General features: G+C 48.8%; 1 protein-coding gene across 2 annotated transcripts in view; it reads left to right on the top strand.

The window, feature by feature from the left end:
- Positions 1-19345, top strand: part of PTAR1 (protein prenyltransferase alpha subunit repeat containing 1) — a 523154-nt gene that overhangs the window by 335266 nt on the left and 168543 nt on the right. For both annotated transcript variants that reach the window (XM_069625789.1, XM_069625790.1), the window contains exon 5: positions 5973-6186. In XM_069625789.1, coding sequence (XP_069481890.1) covers positions 5973-6186 — 214 coding nt within the window. The remainder of the gene's footprint in view (positions 1-5972; positions 6187-19345) is intronic.

The raw sequence follows: 19345 nt of genomic DNA, 5'->3' as shown, positions 1-19345 counted from the left end.
CCACTACCACGTCTAGACCTACCCCGACACGCGTCTCCCACCATAGTGCCAAGAGCAATCCTCACACTCGCATTATCTTCCACCAACAGTGTCAGCCACCATTCTCCACTGCGCCAAATGCCATTTCACAGAGCCTAGCACTACAACACTTCCTGCACGTATCATCAATACTGCGGCCACCCTCCGATTCATCACTAGCCCCTGCAGCACCATACCTAGACCGGACAAATGAACCTAACTGTCCTTAACCTAATCCGGATCACTGGACCCCAACCTTAAACAGGTCTTCAATCTGCTACATCCGTACAAAGCCAAAAATACTAAACCCAGCTTTTCACGGGTCATCACGAGTGCTGCGCATAATGCACCTATTGCCTGACCTCCTAAGGCACAGCATCACTATCTATTGCATACTTGTTCCTGCATCCACTACTTAACTAACATGAATGTTTCTAGTGCCAATTGCACTTTGCACCCATTGCCTGACCACTGCAAATACTGCTTCTAGCGCCAATTGCATATACCATCCATGGTCACAATCAGCATCATATCCATATTAATCATGGCCTCATCTATCCCAACGGACCGGCCTTGTGCACTTGGAGCCTTTACCAATGCTGAGAATGTCCTCGCCAAGCTATTTTGTGCACACCACTATCCCCTCCCCTGCCCAACCCATTCCTTCCCACTATAATCCCATTCCCAGCATCCACATCATACCCCCCCCAGACCACCAACCATACTCACTTCAATGAGAAACCATATCCTTCTGACCATAGCAAAGCCCACTCCACACAACCTAAAACTGGACACACAAGAAAACCTAAACTATCCTCGTGGACAGCACTCCTCTATACTCACAGGAGTAGGACTGGCCACATATTGACCTCCAGATTACCTACTAGGCAAACATCGCCTATACATCAGATTACAAATACACCAATCATGGCACAGCCTATGCAAACTAACAGAACATCCCCTCCCACAAGGCTGACCCACTCTGCCCTGACACGACTGCAATTGCCCAACATACCTATAAACAAGGCTTATAACCCTACGACCCATATCAACCACACCACAAAATCTGGGGACATAGACTCTGCCATATACCTAAAAATGTGCCCTTGTCAATGCAAGATCTATCGTAGCCCATGCTTTAGACATACCAGACCTATCAAAGACAACGACCTGGACCTACTTGCTATTTATATAGGAAGGACAGAACAACCTCTAAAGGAGGCAGAGTAGCTCTGATAGCTAAAAATACCTTTAACATTAGAATAACAGGAGAACCATCCATCACCTCAGCCGAAGTAATCACATTAAAAGTTGAACTCACCCGCACCTGTACTGTACATATTGTGTACAGACCTCCAGGTCCACTCTCTACCTTTTGATGATGACATTACCTCTCTCCTATCCCACAACATGAAACCTCAACCTAAATTCATCATATTAGGCGACTTTAACCTCGATTTAAACGATCCTTCTGATATTTACGCTGGTCTCCTTGCAGACTCCATGAAAGCCCAAGGCTTTTCCCATCGCATCAACACACCCACCCACGAAAATGGCCACATCTTAGATTGGATAGCCGATATTAATTGCGCCACAGACCTCATATCGAATACCCCTTCACCATGGTCCGACCACACCATAATTTTCAAATGCACCAAAATGCCCTCACCAACACCTACGCCACCATCTAGAAGCTTAAAAAACATCAATCGGGACAACATGCTACCCCTCCTAGCACCATTAATCATTGCCACCTACCCGGAAGATTACCCTTCACCGCTCATCATACTCTAAAATAAAACCATGCTAACAGCTATGGATATAGTCGCACCTCTGTAATCTAAGAAAACGAAACCCAAAACTCACACCAACACATGGTTTACCCCAGAACTACAGAGCCAGCGAGCTACCAAAAAGGTCTGCCGAATGCAACTAGCGAAAATCACCAACATCTACAAAGCCACCTTCCAAACGTTGGATAATAACTACAAGAAAGCCATTATTGAAGCAATAAGTAATCTCTACAATACGAGAATTCAGAATGCCCAATCAAGGCCCAGGGAACTATTTGCCATCCTCTGCAAGCTCGAATCACCCGCCCCAGCCCCCAACCACTCCATTAAAGATCAGCTTTGGTGCACTAATGTTCAAAAAGCTCTAGCAGACAAAATCACCCTCCTGCAAAATAAAATAGAAATAAAAAAATCCAAACTTAACCTTGACCCAAACGGTGAACCTATATCCGTGACTCAAGAACCACCCATGTCCAATACATTTTCGTTTAAGCATGTATTTATTGTTGATAGTTATCAACATCGTCAAAGGACTAAAACCATCCAAATACAAAGGATATGTCTGCTCTGCCACACTAATAAAAGAATGTGCACACAAACTGGCCCTTGTCATCACGGCCATCATCAACAGCTCATTCTCCGCCAGCTCTATACCTGATGACCTAAAGGAAGCCTGGGTACTACCGCTGCTTAAAAAAACCCACCTTGGACCCAGACATCCCTACAAATTTCCGACCAATCACCACAGTACTGATTTTACTAAAAATCCTGGACCATGCAGCGTACCTGCAAACCCATCAAGTCTTGGAAGCTAACAAACTACTAGGATTAAGACAGTCAGGGTTCAGACCCGGCCATGGCACAGACAACCTTATCAGATCTAAAAATACAGATGGACCAATTCAAAGACAGAGGAGACCTCTGCATCCTTCTCCTATTAGACCTCTCTGCTGCCTTTGACCTGGTAATCCACAAAATCCTTACATCCACCAGACGCCTTATACACTGGCTCCCTGTCCATGACAGATTCAAATTCAAAATTCTCACGCTGACCCACAAATGCCTTACCAACAATGCTCCAACCTGTCTCAGCAACCAAATTACCAGAACCCATTCCAACAGACGCACTCGCTCACTATATTCTAACCTTATCACCACCCCAAGATTTAAGAGTGAAAGCAGGAAGGTCCAGTTTCCCGGTAGTGGCAGCTAATCTATGGAATTCCCTACCACCTAAATTCAGAAACGACCCATCCCTGTGGTCGTTCAGAAAAAGTCTGAACTAGACTATTCAGCCTAGACTCGCAACAATGATACACTAGCTATAGATAATCATACCCCAGGATGTAATCATCAAACACATTGATCCACACTAGCACAGAAATCTCATTACTGTTTTACCTGCAAACCAATTATAAATGTCTTGATGAATGCACTTGCATGTAACCTGCATGATGTACCTATTGCTTACTGGACCTGTAACACGCAAGATGCAATACCATGTAACCACTATCTTAAGTATCAACAATGTAATCATCACCTTAAGTATTGCTGCGCCTTGATGCCTCTGGGCTAAGAGTGCCTTATAAATGCTAAAATAAATAAATAAATGATTTAAGGCCATCACTCGGGGAAGAGCGAGTACCTGACAACGCCGAAGATCGAGAGAAAGGTAGATCCAGATGTGCACTTTGAACAGAAATCAATGTGTACCAAGAAAATAATGAAATCTTTTATACTTTTGTAAATTGTCTGAAAACATGAACTGCAAAACATTACATAAAACCACCATTCAATCTAAATTCTTAATCTTCCCTTTTCTCCACCTTGTGATGAATCACACAAATTCGTCCCTTCTCCCAGTAGGGAGCCCGCCCCTCTGGGGCTAGGGAGGTGAGCCTGCAATGCCATACCCTCCTCTGGGGTAGAGGCAAGTGGGACCTCACCGGGAGAGACACCCCCTTTGTGGACATGGACTCACGTTCCCAGGAGGAATTCTCTACTGCAAAATAACACCTTTGAACCTTTATGAAGAGAAGTTATGTGAAGAAAAGGTCAATGTGTTATTGCCATCACGAAATGGAAACCCCCTTTTTAATCTCCCATTCCACTGGGACGAAGAAGAGGAAGTTTGGAGGAGAGGAGAATCCACAAGAGGGGTAAAAAGGAACCATGTTTTGCGCATTGTGCAGCCCCAAGGCTATGTCAATCTGAGAATGGGAGGAGCTTAGGGAAATGCAAGAGGAGCCTTCAAGTTTCAAAAGGGGAGGAACTCTGACTTCAAAGCAGAGGCAAGACGTGCAGCGTCCGGCAGGTGCGAGAGACCGAGAGTTAACAGGCGGGTCACTATCGGTAACCAAGAAGCCAGAGGAACCGCAGCCGGACGCAAGGCGTCCCGAAGCAAAAAGAGAAAAGCAGGGACCAGGGCGTGACCCAAGGAAGACCATGGTGGACCAGGGGTCCAAATAACGCAGAAACCGTTCCGATATGATCATCTTGGATGGCGATTTGATATTTCTGTTGTTGGCTTCAGCCAAGCTGCAAGTAGGGAAGAGAGGCTGGTGAAACTAAGCAAGAAGCCAGATAGGACGAGACGAGGCTGATCCTAAACGAACAAAAACCCTGGTGACGTTAGTCCGCGGGGGAGTGGATGAAAACTAGTATTAGAAGAATGCTCATTCTCGTCAAAGTCAAGCGAGGGAAAACATAACTTGAGTGATTGAGAATCATTATTGGAATACTCATACTGTGCCCAGTCGAGAGAGAACGCATAAAAACTGCTAGTCCAGAAGAAAGTGTTGTACAGTCAGTACAGAGAGAACGGAAAGGGAAATATTATTGAAATGGCCCAGCTCATAATAATTCATACTACAAAAGGCCTAAGTGGATTAAAAGAACTGGGTATAAGCAGGTACCCCGAGAACCAGCTGGAATTGGTAAAACCATATCAAGATAGAGCAAAAGGAAATCGAAGATTAAACTGTTCAGGAAATAGCCCAGAACAAAAAGATAATTCTGTGACAAGCTTACCAGGGGGGGCAAAGGGTCAACCCTTGTAGAAGAAAACCGGAAAGACAGAGTCCAAAACAATAATAAATTAACTGTATGATAGGATAAAAGTAATCACTATTTTAACATCTATTGAAAAGTGGCTGAAAGATAAGTCAATACACCTCGGGAGAAGTCCTCCTAAATTTGAGTAGTTAGAAATAGTGGTAGGATCAGGTAGGTTAGAGTCAGACAGTGGATGGTTTCATTTATAGACATTCACTGTTGTCTTAGCTAGTTTTGTTAGGTAGGGATGCCTTGTAGAATAGGGAAAGGCCGGCTTTACCCTTTTCTTTAAACCTACCCGTGAAATGTCCTGCTCTACCACAGCCTCTATGCCCCCTTGCTGCAGCCCATCCCACATTTTTAAATATCCTTTGTGTTTTTTCTTTTATTGCAAATCAATCATCGCCATCGGAGCATCCCCTATTGATGTATGATTCTGAATGTACATTTTGGCTGCACAAAATGTTTCTCGAGACCCACAAGCTGACCTGCATATCACCTGGAGATTTTGAGCGAGCCCACCAACTACTTTAAAAATTCAAGTTTGTCCTGGTTTATCTGGGACCAGCAAGACATGTGAGGAACAGTGTTTAGGAAGTTGCCATATTTTTTTTACATTTTTGTTGTTACACTGCTTGTATGGGTCTATGGTTGTTCAGTGCATAATATGATGAAATGGTAGAAATTAACAGAGTTTGGACGTGAACATTTGGAACATGTGTAATGCAAATTTGCTGATTTTATCCTACAAAACTACTATATTGGCTAATCACTTTTTGGAAATATGTTACTTCCTTGAAACTTGATTTATATAAGCATTTTTCCTGTTTAGATTTTGGTACTTTTTCTTTGTCAAATAGCATAAATAATGTGTGCTTTCATCTGAATAAATGAAAATGGCAGACTTGGGACCTGTTTTTCTCTGAAGCGTTTTCAGCTACTATTGCTTCTACTTGAAATGCTTCTGTCCAGGGTGTGGGGGATAACGAGGCAGGGGGCATTCAATAACTATGTACTTCACATTTTGACACAAAACTAATTAACTGTTTTTGCTTTTTCTCACCCTGATCTTTTGCAACGTCTTCCGCTCCAATTGTCCTCCAAAAGACGTTGGGTGTTACAACAATTACATGAGGGCAGCACCTCTACCACTTCAGTGAATAAAGGGCGTGCAGGTCCAGTATCCGCTGAGCGATTACAAGGAATTGTACAGGAAGAAATGCATGTGTGCTGCGAAGCTGCAGGGAGATATCCGAGCAACTACAATGCCTGGTCACACCGCATCTGGGTGTTGCAGCACTTGGCAAAGTTGGATGTCAAGGTAAAGTACAGTGTTTGGGTGTCTGACTGCGTACTGTTATAATAAATCTAATAATTCACATGTGCGTCATCAATAATTAGTCTCCTATGTTCTCCGATATTACAATCTCTGTATTCCCACCAGTTCTACCAAACTGCTTGAAAGTCTAAGTGTGCATGCCGGTTATAAATCTAGCTTTAAACCGTGCATTGTTGGGCAGGCTTTGGTGATAACAGCCAGCCGAAACGTTGTAGGCCTGAGTGAAGTGAGGGCTCATTGCCGTTAATGCAAAGCCTTTTTTCTACAATGTCAGAGCTTACAGATATTAGCAGCAGGTAAACATACAGATCTGATGTTGGATTTATTTTTTAAATAGGAATTCCAACATGCAAATGGAAGTGGGACTTTGCGTGGAGCCCCGTTTTCATTTCTGTGGCCAATGTGGCATGTCTGCTGTTCATTGGAAACGAGGCAGGCTAGAGACGGAAAGCAGAAGAGAGTAGTCTAACAGGGTGAGCTGCAAGAGGCAGAGACGTTGCTAGGTTTGTAAAAGATCCGGAGCTAGAGCCTATGACAAGTTTAGATGTCAAATAACTATATTATTTGAATGCACGCACTGCGTCGCGCTTTAAAACGTTAATATTGTATACTATACTGTTCATACTTAATTGGAAGTACTGCACGAACATGTAGTGTAAGAGTGCAGAAGACAAAAGAGACAGAGGTGGCATTTTGATTGTTACAGACTTTTATTGAAAGTAAAACCGGGTTGGGGAAACACCTACCTTTCACCAAAACCACTGCTGTCTTAGTCAGGATTTCCAACTCAAAGTGCCCACTGTCCTGTGTCTCAGCCTATTTCCGTACTTAACACTTGCAATTAAGAATAAGGTGAAAAGCGGTTTCTTTGTAGTTTTCAGTGTTCTGTAGAAAACAAAGTTCCAAAAATAAGGTGCCCAAAAAGATTCAAAACCAAAGTTCAGGAGTGTTACCTCCCCTGCCCCTCCCAACCCATTCCCCTGACAGTTCTCAAAGTTCGAGTTACACCAGGTAGGGTGGTTCCCTTCCCCTGGTGTCTTACGACACAAATGTTCTCTGTTCCAGCGGGGCTGTCTTCCAGCCCCCTCGCTTCTTCCTCCTCTTTCGCAAGCACCACGAGGATGCCTTTCCTTCTCTTGACTTCATATAACGTGTCTCTCACAGTTGTCAATACTAGGGGGAATGACTCCCTCCCCCTAACCTCTGGCAGTACAGTTCTTCCCAGGGTTCCTGGGCAGATCATGACACCAGGGGGAACAGCCATTCTACTGCTTCAACCACTCTAGGGGCTCTGGCGTCCCCCTGCGTACCTCATCACGTGGTTTGCGATGGTCTCGGGTCTTCTGGGCGTCGGTGGTCTGCCATGGGGCTTCCTGTCGTCCTTCTCCAAACTGCCGCCACTCTGCACTGTCCATCTTACCGACACACACATACTGACTTTCAGGGAGGCCAGGAGTTTTGTTTGCTTGTTGAGCGGTCGCTCGTCACTTGACATGCTCGGCAGCAGCTTTCTCCCTTCTCAGCTTCCCATCTGCCTCTATGCTCCTGTAGGGTAGGGTTGACCTCTGGTTCCTCTAGACAGGGTTGGATCCTAGTTACGTCCTTTAGAGAGGGCTTCTCCTGTACAAACCATCCCCCACCCGTACACCCATCCTTAGCACTTTGCTGGCGTGCAATGATTCGCCCTTTAACTGACAGAGCCTCTGGTGTACAGCCCCACCTCCTTAATCCTAACTTCCCTGCTTCTTGTTCCTCCTTGTTCCTCCAGGGAGGGCTTGACAATACCTCCTGGGTTCTCTCTTCTATTTCTACCCCTCTTGGACCAAAGAGCAGCTGGCAACAACTAGAGCTCTCAAGATGGTTCTCAGGAGTACTCTACATGCTTCGACGATTCCTTTGTCCCAGTACTTGTTCCAAGTCTATACAGCTCATGTTGGTTTGGCGAGGCACTGTGCATTGCTCCGTTAATCTTCCTTGTCGCAGTAGGGATTAGTGTGCTGTGTTTAGAAATACAGGAAGAGGAGGGTTGGGATGTAGTGTGAACATACCGTTTTCTTTCTGGAATATTACTGGAAGGTGCTCCCCGTAGGGAAAAAGGAGTGACATCTGAGGATTCTTCACAGTAGCTATACTGCCACTCCGTGTGAACATTCATTCAATAGTGCTAGGTAATGCTTTGAGGTTATATAAGACAAAGAAAAGCCTTTGGACTTGCTGTGGAATGAGAAATTGTATTTTAGTACCAACTGGAGAGCTACCTATTTGCCACATTAGCCATACAGTCGCTTGCTGCTGGTTGTTGGGCTAACAAACTGTCAGGGGTGTAGCAAAAACAAAGAGGTGATGGCTGGAAGGTTTAGAATTAATCTCAACCACTGGCAACGCTCTGGGCAACCCTCCAGACCACCGTTCTTCGCCTGCCAAGCCATTACAGAAGGGAAAGACCATATGCAAATCAGGCTTGGCCCCACCCCAAAAGGGGCAGTCCAGCCCGAACTGCTAGGCCACATCCCCTCTGCACGAGACCACAAGCATCCCCAAACATGTTTCGCCCTTGTTGGGGCTCATCAGTGAGGAGTAGCTTGGGTCTCTAGGCCCAGCAGGCACGGGACCCACGTCTGGGCATACCCGTCCCACTCGGGGTGACATAGCAAAAACAAAGAGGTGATGGCTGGAAGGTTTAGAATTAATCTCAACCACTGGCAACGCTCTGGGCAACCCTCCAGACCACCGTTCTTCGCCTGCCAAGCCATTACAGAAGGGAAAGACCATATGCAAATCAGGCTTGGCCCCACCCCAAAAGGGGCAGTCCAGCCCGAACTGCTAGGCCACATCCCCTCTGCACGAGACCACAAGCATCCCCAAACATGTTTCGCCCTTGTTGGGGCTCATCAGTGAGGAGTAGCTTGGGTCTCTAGGCCCAGCAGGCACGGGACCCACGTCTGGGCATACCCGTCCCACTCGGGGTGACATAGCAAAAACAAAGAGGTGATGGCTGGAAGGTTTAGAATTAATCTCAACCACTGGCAACGCTCTGGGCAACCCTCCAGACCACCGTTCTTTGCCTGCCAAGCCATTACAGAAGGGAAAGACCATATGCAAATCAGGCTTGGCCCCACCCCAAAAGGGGCAGTCCAGCCCGAACTGCTAGGCCACATCCCCTCTGCACGAGACCACAAGCATCCCCAAACATGTTTCGCCCTTGTTGGGGCTCATCAGTGAGGAGTAGCTTGGGTCTCTAGGCCCAGCAGGCACGGGACCCACGTCTGGGCATACCCGTCCCACTCGGGGTGACATAGCAAAAACAAAGAGGTGATGGCTGGAAGGTTTAGAATTAATCTCAACCACTGGCAACGCTCTGGGCAACCCTCCAGACCACCGTTCTTCGCCTGCCAAGCCATTACAGAAGGGAAAGACCATATGCAAATCAGGCTTGGCCCCACCCCAAAAGGGGCAGTCCAGCCCGAACTGCTAGGCCACATCCCCTCTGCACGAGACCACAAGCATCCCCAAACATGTTTCGCCCTTGTTGGGGCTCATCAGTGAGGAGTAGCTTGGGTCTCTAGGCCCAGCAGGCACGGGACCCACGTCTGGGCATACCCGTCCCACTCGGGGTGACATAGCAAAAACAAAGAGGTGATGGCTGGAAGGTTTAGAATTAATCTCAACCACTGGCAACGCTCTGGGCAACCCTCCAGACCACCGTTCTTTGCCTGCCAAGCCATTACAGAAGGGAAAGACCATATGCAAATCAGGCTTGGCCCCACCCCAAAAGGGGCAGTCCAGCCCGAACTGCTAGGCCACATCCCCTCTGCACGAGACCACAAGCATCCCCAAACATGTTTCGCCCTTGTTGGGGCTCATCAGTGAGGAGTAGCTTGGGTCTCTAGGCCCAGCAGGCACGGGACCCACGTCTGGGCATACCCGTCCCACTCGGGGTGACATAGCAAAAACAAAGAGGTGATGGCTGGAAGGTTTAGAATTAATCTCAACCACTGGCAACGCTCTGGGCAACCCTCCAGACCACCGTTCTTCGCCTGCCAAGCCATTACAGAAGGGAAAGACCATATGCAAATCAGGCTTGGCCCCACCCCAAAAGGGGCAGTCCAGCCCGAACTGCTAGGCCACATCCCCTCTGCACGAGACCACAAGCATCCCCAAACATGTTTCGCCCTTGTTGGGGCTCATCAGTGAGGAGTAGCTTGGGTCTCTAGGCCCAGCAGGCACGGGACCCACGTCTGGGCATACCCGTCCCACTCGGGGTGACATAGCAAAAACAAAGAGGTGATGGCTGGAAGGTTTAGAATTAATCTCAACCACTGGCAACGCTCTGGGCAACCCTCCAGACCACCGTTCTTCGCCTGCCAAGCCATTACAGAAGGGAAAGACCATATGCAAATCAGGCTTGGCCCCACCCCAAAAGGGGCAGTCCAGCCCGAACTGCTAGGCCACATCCCCTCTGCACGAGACCACAAGCATCCCCAAACATGTTTCGCCCTTGTTGGGGCTCATCAGTGAGGAGTAGCTTGGGTCTCTAGGCCCAGCAGGCACGGGACCCACGTCTGGGCATACCCGTCCCACTCGGGGTGACATAGCAAAAACAAAGAGGTGATGGCTGGAAGGTTTAGAATTAATCTCAACCACTGGCAACGCTCTGGGCAACCCTCCAGACCACCGTTCTTCGCCTGCCAAGCCATTACAGAAGGGAAAGACCATATGCAAATCAGGCTTGGCCCCACCCCAAAAGGGGCAGTCCAGCCCGAACTGCTAGGCCACATCCCCTCTGCACGAGACCACAAGCATCCCCAAACATGTTTCGCCCTTGTTGGGGCTCATCAGCTTAAAAAAGAGGTGGGACATATTTAATGTAATTATCCAGTTTAGCGAGTGAGTACATCGAGCAAGCCTGAACTTGACCAGGGGGGCACAGGGGGGGTTCTCCCCATAAGAAATTTTTGAAAACAAATGACACACATTTCAGCAGGATTTTTCCTAAATGACCAGAAAAGTACACGTTTCTTAGTGATCTAAAGGGCTATCAAAAATGGTACCACTAATAAGCTGCAGCCAGTGGTAAGCAGGCAGGATACAAATAACCAATATAAGATGACATAAATAACAAATTAAAAGCATTTCCAATTCCAACATAGCTTTTTAAACAACATATCAAAGGCTCCCTATCTTTGTCGACATGTCGATATGTCCATGTCTTGCTCTGTCTATCTAGAAGTACACATCTTCCCTGCCTTCTTTCTTCCGAACTGCCGGTCTGTCTGCATATCTGTATCTGTCTATCCTCAGCCAAAAAACCTCTCGATTATTGGCCGCATGCCCTATCCATCTACATATCTTGATCTAAATCTTGCTTATGTTTTGCTACATGCTTTCCATCTATCTAGTTATCCATCTTTACCCAGGCATCTATCTTGCTCGTGTTTGAATAGCAACCCCTCTGTCAGTATCTCAAAGACCATAATTTCACTTGACAGTGTTATTTCTCTCCAGTTGTCGTCCCCCTGCCAAGCTACCTCTTTCTCTCTTTTATACTCTTGAATTCTCATTGTACCTGTTCTCGTTCTCTCTTGCCCCCTCTCGATCCCTTGCATGTCCCCAAGTTTGACTGCCTACCTGCCTTTCCCATATTAACTCCATCCCTCTCATTAGGTTACTGTGCACGTAACGTTAGCCCCTTACATCGGGCATCGGTCTGTCTTGTATTAATCTATTGGTGAGTGGGGGGGTAGAGGTGACTGTGTGTGTGGCATTCTGCACAGCCAAGTTCCCTGAAGTCGGTACATCTTGGCGGCAGGGGTGTTGCTAGGTCTGGAAAAGGTCCGGGGGTATGCTAATGTTGGGGCTGTAGGGACTCAGGGCTAGCTAGCCTTTTGGTTGTAGCCCGAGAGATTCTATCCGGGGCTACAACCAAAAGACGAGGGGCTATAACCCCCTTATCCCCCCGCCCCTAGCAACGCCTCTGCTTGGCAGAATACCTGGGGTGAAGTAGTACCCTAAGCTCACAGATGGCTTCAGGAACAAAACCGACCCTTGCTCTTCAACACCTGGGCCAAATAATATAGTATGACTCTTCCTATTTATTCAGAATACTGATAGGCACTCTGCGAATTATATTTCGAGGGGATTGTGTCCTCCGACGTATTCCACATCTATGACAGTAATGACCACAGCTGTGCTGCTTCGGAATAAATTTCGGCGTAGTCGCCCTGCGTAGATGATGTCGATACGCTGTCCCTCGAGGGCCTCCGTCGAGGGTCGATGTCACCGAATGTTATATATAGGACGCACAGCGCCGGTAGCCTCAGTTGCGTTTTTTCCACAAACGTGTTCACTTCGGAATCTCGGCGCGCTCTGTTCTTCTACTTTGCATTGCGAAAATGTCTTCTACCCCGAAGTCGGGCTTTAAAAAGTGTCGGGACTGCGGTTCCAAAATGTCCATCACGGACCTGCACGACGTCTGCCTCTGGTGCCTCGGCGAAAGCCATGAATGCGATGACTGCCAGTCCCTGACACCGAAGGCCTTGCGGGAGCGGAAGAAGAAATTATCGGTAGGTATGGTTTCTAAAACCCATAAGTCGAAATCTGCTGGGCTTTCGACCAATGACTCGAGGGGCGACTCTCCGTGTCGGCGTAAGTCCAGGGGGTCTCGGAGTGGTTCCTGCCATTCGTCTGTCTCTTCTAGGCATTCTCGGAAGCGCCGTCACCGGTCGCCTTCCCCGTCCTCATCGGAGGACTCCGCCAGAAGGCGGGTGACTTGTCCCACCAAGTATTTGTCGCCGGCCGAAGGGGACGCATTCTGCCAGCAGATGATGGCGATTTTCGAATCGCAAGGCACCGTTCCGTCCGCGCCTTCGAGAGAAGCCGGCAAGGAACGAGCTAGAGCCACCACTCGCACGCCCTCGGACGGGCGGCGCGATCCTCGGGAGCTGTCGAGGTCCCGATCGGACAAGGTTGATCGCCATAGCTGTTCCAGGTCCCGGTCCTCGACGCCGTCGAGACCGTCGGAGCCTTTGAGGCCTTCCAAGAAGGCATTGACGCCGTTGGCGCCGTGTCCGTCGAGGGACTCTCTCGAGGCTCCGGCTTCGAAGAAGTTGTGGACGCCATTGGCGCCGAGGCCGTCGAAGGACGCTCTCAGGGCTCTGGCCTGAAAGCCGTTGTCGAAGTCCTTGGCGCCTTGGTCGACGCCGATTCCATCGGCGCCCTCAACACCTTTTGAGGAGAATTTGCCAGAGGCGCCTCGGAGGGCTGTCGAAACTCTGAGGAAGGCTCTCAGTAAGTCTGTGAGGCCTGTTTTTGAGCCCTTCTCTGTTCCTCCACCCAGGATGGATTTATTCCAACATTTGGATTACATTTCGAAGGTGGAAGAAGGGTCTGATGAGGAGGTGGTGGTGCCTCCTGATCTCCCTGATGACCTGTTGTCTGGTCACAGTCAAATGGAAGACCTCCATCAGTCCTTACATGACGCCAGTGGTCTTGACACCTCCCAAAAGTTGAGTTTGGCAGGCCTGAGCCTGGTATGCATGCCGAATCCTTCGTCTCATGTCGAGGGTGGCCTGCTCCATCTGTTGATTTTCTTCAGGATGATCTGATGGATATCCTGGACTAAGGTCCACCCACTGACCCGGGATTGCCATTTCATATGGCTTTGCAAAGAAGGGTGGCGGCGACTTGGACTGCTCCGGAGAGTCTCCCGGCAGTGAATAAGTTGCTTCCGAAAAGATACTGTCCAGCCAGTGGTGACCCCTGCTACTCGTCAAGGCACCCTACTCCAGAGAATTTGGTGGTGCAGGCGGCTACGGCCCCAGCGAAGCAGGCTGCGTACCCTACCATCCCTCCTGATAGAGACGACAAGCGCTTTGATGGTTGGGCGAAGAAGGTATTTTCTTCTGGGGGTATGGCTTTAAAGGCAGCCAACTCTGTTTGTGCCTCGGCAAGATTCACTTCCACTCTGTGGAATTGTGCATCTTTGGCGGCTGAGCATATACCCAAAGGGGAAGAACGGGATGGTTTTCTAGCCCTCGTGCAAGAGGGCAAGGATGCCATGTGTGAATCCGTTCAGTCGGGTCTGGACATGGCAGACTGTGTCAGCCGGTCCATGGCTGCGAGCACCGTGATACGCAGGTTTGCGTGGTTGCGGAAGTCGGGGTTTGCTCCTGATGTGCAATCCCGGCTTCTCAACATGCCCTTGGTGTCCATCTTTTTGGCAGCAAGGCTGACAAGAGCCTTGAGAGGTTGCAGACCTCCAAAGCTGCAGCAAAGTCTTTGAGCGCTGCAGTACGTCAACCTCCGCCTTTTTGTTCTAGAGGACAGCAATGGAGGGGAGGTTCCTTTCGGTACTACTCTTCCTTTGGTAGATCGAGAGGAGCTGCCAGTCAAAGGGGCCACCGTAGGAGTACCAGAGGTGGAAAGCAAGGTACTCGAGGGGCCAAAGCTGCTCGGGCAGTTGCCTCTTTGCCTTCAGGCACTGCCGCAGCCGCGTCCGCTCAGTCATGAGGCCATGTCCCATGGTTCGCCGGTTTGGGGCAGACTGGCGCAGCATCTTGGAGAATGGCGTGCCATTACTTCAGATGTGTGCGGTTCTGGAGATCATAGCCCACGGCTACTGTCTCCCCTTTCGGCAGAGGCCTCACGACAATCCACCGGGCAAGCTCTCTTTGAAGCGTCCGGATCCGCTCCTTGCGCAGGAAATCCTATCCCTGCTGGAGAAAGGCGCCATAGAAGTGGTGCCTGTAGTGGAGAGGAACAAGGGATGTTATTCCCTTTTATTTTTTGATCCCGAAAAAAGACGGAGGATTGAGACCCATCATGGACTTGCGTGGGATGAACAAGCTCCTCAGGAAGGAAAAGTTCAAGAAGGTAACTCTTTCTCAAGTCCTCCAGGCCCTTCAGTTGCAAGATTGGTTGGTGTCTCTAGACCTCAAGGATGCTTACTTTCATGTGCTGATTCATCCAAAGCACATGAAGTACCTGAGCTTCGCGGTTGGCGACTCACATTCTCAGTTTCGGGTCCTGCCGTTCGGATTGACCTCCGCCCCGAAGGTCTTCACCAAGCTGATGGTGGTGGTGGCAGCGTATCTCAGGAAAGGGGGGATTCACGTCTACCCCTACCTGGACGATTGGTTGACCAGGGCGCGTTCTCCCGAGCAAGCCCTGGATCATCTGTCCGTCACCTGTCACTCCCTTCGCAAGCTGGGCTTGTCCCTCAATTTAAAGAAGTCCCATTTGACACCTACCCAGCGGCTCAAGTACATCGGAGCAGTGCTCGACACATCCCTGCAGCTGTGTTCGCATCCCCAGGTAAGGGCTCATCACATTCTGCAGATGGTGGACAAGTTTCAACGTGCCCAGAGTCTCCCGGCGTTCGAGTTCTTGAGGTTGCTCGCCCTCATGGCATCCTGCATTTTCCTGGTGCCAGAGGCCAGACTGCGGATGAGATCTCTGCAGTGGGCTCTCAAGATGCAGTGGTCGCAGTTCTCCGGCAGGATGTCGGATCACGTTCAGATTCCGCCCTCGGTCGCACAGGATCTTCTGTGGTGGGCCGTCGAAGGCAATCTGATGAAGGGTGCTCTGTTTTGGCAACCGTGTCCGGAGGTGACGATCATGACGGACACATCCCTTACGGGTTTGGGAGCTCATGCCAACGAACTGACAGCCAGTGGCCGTTGGTCTCCGTCGGAGTCCAGACTCCACATCAATCTGTTAGAGCTGCGGGCTGTTAGGCTAGCCCTCAAGGCTTTTCTGCCGTCTATGCGGGGGAAAAATGGGCTGATTATGACGGACAATACAGTGGCCATGCACTACCTCAACAAAAAGGGGTGGGGCAGGGTCACTCCCGTTGTGCAGGGAGTCGATGCAGCTCTGGTTCTGAATCATCCAGCAGGAGATTTCGATCTCGGCAGTTCATCTGGCCGGAGACAAAAACGCGGCGGCGGACGATCTGAGCAGGCAGAGCACGGTCTCACAAGTGGGAGCTGGCTCAGGAAGTTCTTTTGGAGAGCTTCACCCTTTGGGGAACCCCACAAGTGGATCTCTTCGCCACCAGTGTCAACCGGAAGTGAGAGAGATTCTGCTTGCGGGAATTTCCTCCAAGAGGAGCCTTAGGGGACGCGCTCGTAGTGGAGTGGTCCTTCCCACTGCTGTACGTGTTCCCACCAGTCCCCGTCATTCCGCAAGTGTTGCGCAGGTTACGGCGGTTCGGTTCCCGGATGATCCTCATTGCTCCGGCATGGGCCAGGAGAGCGTGGTACCCGGACCTTCTAGACATGTCCATCTGCCCTCCATGCTGTCTTCCCTACCGAGACGATCTGCTCTCACGGGAGGGGGGTCGAGTTCTCCATCCAGAGGTCAAGTCTCTCAGCCTTCATGCTTGGTATCTGAAAGGCTGAGGTATAAGGATTGGGACCTCCCCGAAGACGTGATGGAGGTGTTGCTTTCGGCCAGAAGGGCCGCAACGAAATCCCTGTACTGTTACCGTTGGAGGAAGTTCTGCGACTGGTGCAGGGTACAGAATGTGGATCCTTTCCAATGTTTCATTCATTTGGTTTTTGTCTTTTTTTGCTTTCTTTAGCCCACAAGGGCCTGCAAGTAGGTACCATTATTACCAGGTCCATATTTAAGTCTGAGGAATGTTCTTATTTTAAGATCCCTTTGATTTCTCAGTTTCTAAAAGGGCTAACTAATGTTTCCACCGTCGCCTTTCCAGGTGCCGGGATGGAATTTGAATTTGGTTTTAAAGTTCCTAATGGGAGCTCCGTTTGAGCCCTTACATCCTTGCCCGCTGAGACTGTTGTCATTTAAGACTGTATTTTTTGTTGCGGTTACTTCCGCACGCAGAGTGAGTTACAGGCACTTTCCGCCAAGCCACCTTTCACGGTGTTCCATAAGGACAGAGTTGTCCTTAAGGTTCGTCCTTCTTTTCTTCCGAAGGTTGTGTCGGAATTTCATTTAAGCCAGACGGTGATTCTTCCAGCATTTCATCCTCCTCTGCACCCTGGTAAGGAAGAGGAGAGGCTCCATAGGCTGGATCCTAGGAGAGCTTCGAGTTTCTATCTCTCACGGATGTCCCGGGTCAGAGTGGACGATCAGCTCTTTGTTGGTTATGCTGAAAGGCGCTTAGGTCAGTCAGTTTCAAGCAGACCTTGTCCAGATGGATCATTTTGGCGATCTGAGTGTTACCGTTTGGCAGGTAAGGCTCCTCCAGTAGGCTTATGGGCTGACTCTACTAGGGGTGTGGCTTCTTCAAAGGCTCTACAGAGGGACATTACGATTTGCAGTATTTGCGAAGCAACCACATGGGCATACCTTTGTGAGTCACTATTCCCTGGACTCCATCCATGGGCAGGATTATTGGCCTTTGGTAAGGCAGTCCTATATTCAGCAATTTGATTGGGCATTCTAAAATTCTACATTTGTAAATTCTTTTCCCACCTCCATATGTGGTACTGCTTTGGGAGTCTGTCATAGATGTGGAATACGTCAGAGGACACAATCCCCTAGAAGAACAAGTTACTTATCTTACCTGGTAACGTTCTTTCGATGGGATGTTCCTCTGACGTATTCCACATCAAACCCTCCCAGGCTGCCCCTCTACAGAATTACTTGGACGATTGCAGTTTACAGTTCCGCAACGCTTTCTGCAGTCATACTGGCAGGAGATTGGTGCCACACGCTCTGGGGAAAAAACTACAACTGAGGCAACGGGCGCCGTGCGTTTTATATTATATATATATATATATATATATATATATATATATATATATATATATATATCTATATATATATATATATCCTCGAGGGAGGCCCTCAAGGGACAGCGTATCGACGCAGGACGCCTACGCCGAAAATGTTTCCCAAGCAGCAAAGCTGTGGTCATTACTGTCATAGATGTGGAATACGTCAGAGGAACATCCCATCGAAAGAACGTTACCAGGTAAGATAAGTAACTTGTTCCTCTAAGCTGTAAAAAAGCAAGTGCTATTAATTAGTTTTCTTTCTAAAGCGCCTGCCTACGTGTCCCCATACGCCCACTTCCTGGTGCCCTTTTTCGCAACTTGTGCTATTTCTATTTCATTTTCTTCGAGTCGTCTCTAGCTGAATATGGCTGTTTTTTACTGTTAGGCAGAAACCTGTGCAGTTCCCTCTGGGACCACTGCAAAAGATTTAAGACTACAGGTGTTGGCAGTAAACCCACTTGGTGGCAGTCTGTACCACACAGATTCACTGTGGTAGCTGTGGCTGAGCAGTCAGACTTCCCTCAAGAAGAGTTAGGCAGTATATAGAGGATACAGGATAGGTACAGAGGCACAGTAGTACAAGCAAACACTGACCAGAGCTAGGTGTAAAAGTATATACTTATTTATTTTAAAGGCACACTCATAAATTACACTAGCACAGAAAAAGGTAAGTAAGTCAAAACACAGTCACTATTACTTATATGTACATCCCTTGTCATTTGTTGGACAAGTCTAAGTTAACACCACTTATTTCCAAACAGAGGTGAGCGCTTAACGTTAGATGGCACTCCAACAAGTTAGTTAAAAAGGGAGGGAAAAAGGCAGGAGTAATGAAAACAGCCAAGTAAAACACTTTTCACATAAGGTTAGAAAGGCAGTCAATTGTGGAACAAGGAGAATTGGTTTGAGGCCCGCTTTAGGGAGAGCCAGGCGAAAATATGCCCAAGATCACACAATGTCACAAGTCTTTGCAGGTGAGTAGAAAAGGTTTTTCTAAGTTTAGAAAAGTTTAGTTAGGGTGTCCCAGGCTTACCCCGGTTCGAGAGCCGAGGGCTAAATCTACCCCGTACAAGGGAAGCCGGGCGGAACACAGTACCTTTAAAAGTGGAAAGGATCCTCCAGCGGTGGTAGTTGTTCCTGGTAGTGGGTGCAAGTCACGGCGTCGTCCAGAGGAAGAGGTGATCTCGACGTGGAGGAAAGCTGAAGGTCGTTGCACTACCAGGGAAGAGACCAGCCGTGGAGTTTTCCGGTTACAAAGGATTTTACCCCTCTTTCGCGGTTGAGGTAAAAAGTGGTATCCCGGTTGCCAGGGTGCTTGGCACAGGCAAGGCGGCCACGAGATGCTTCGGGACGGCGAAAAGAAGGCAGAAACTGGTTGTCCCCACCAGTCAAGG

This window comes from Ambystoma mexicanum, chromosome 6p (assembly GCF_040938575.1).
Source record: "Ambystoma mexicanum isolate Mex_15411 chromosome 6p, UKY_AmexF1_1, whole genome shotgun sequence".
In the NCBI taxonomy this organism is placed as follows: domain Eukaryota; kingdom Metazoa; phylum Chordata; class Amphibia; order Caudata; family Ambystomatidae; genus Ambystoma; species Ambystoma mexicanum.
Note: the sequence above shows the minus strand (reverse complement) of the source record. Positions and strands in the feature narration are given on the sequence as shown.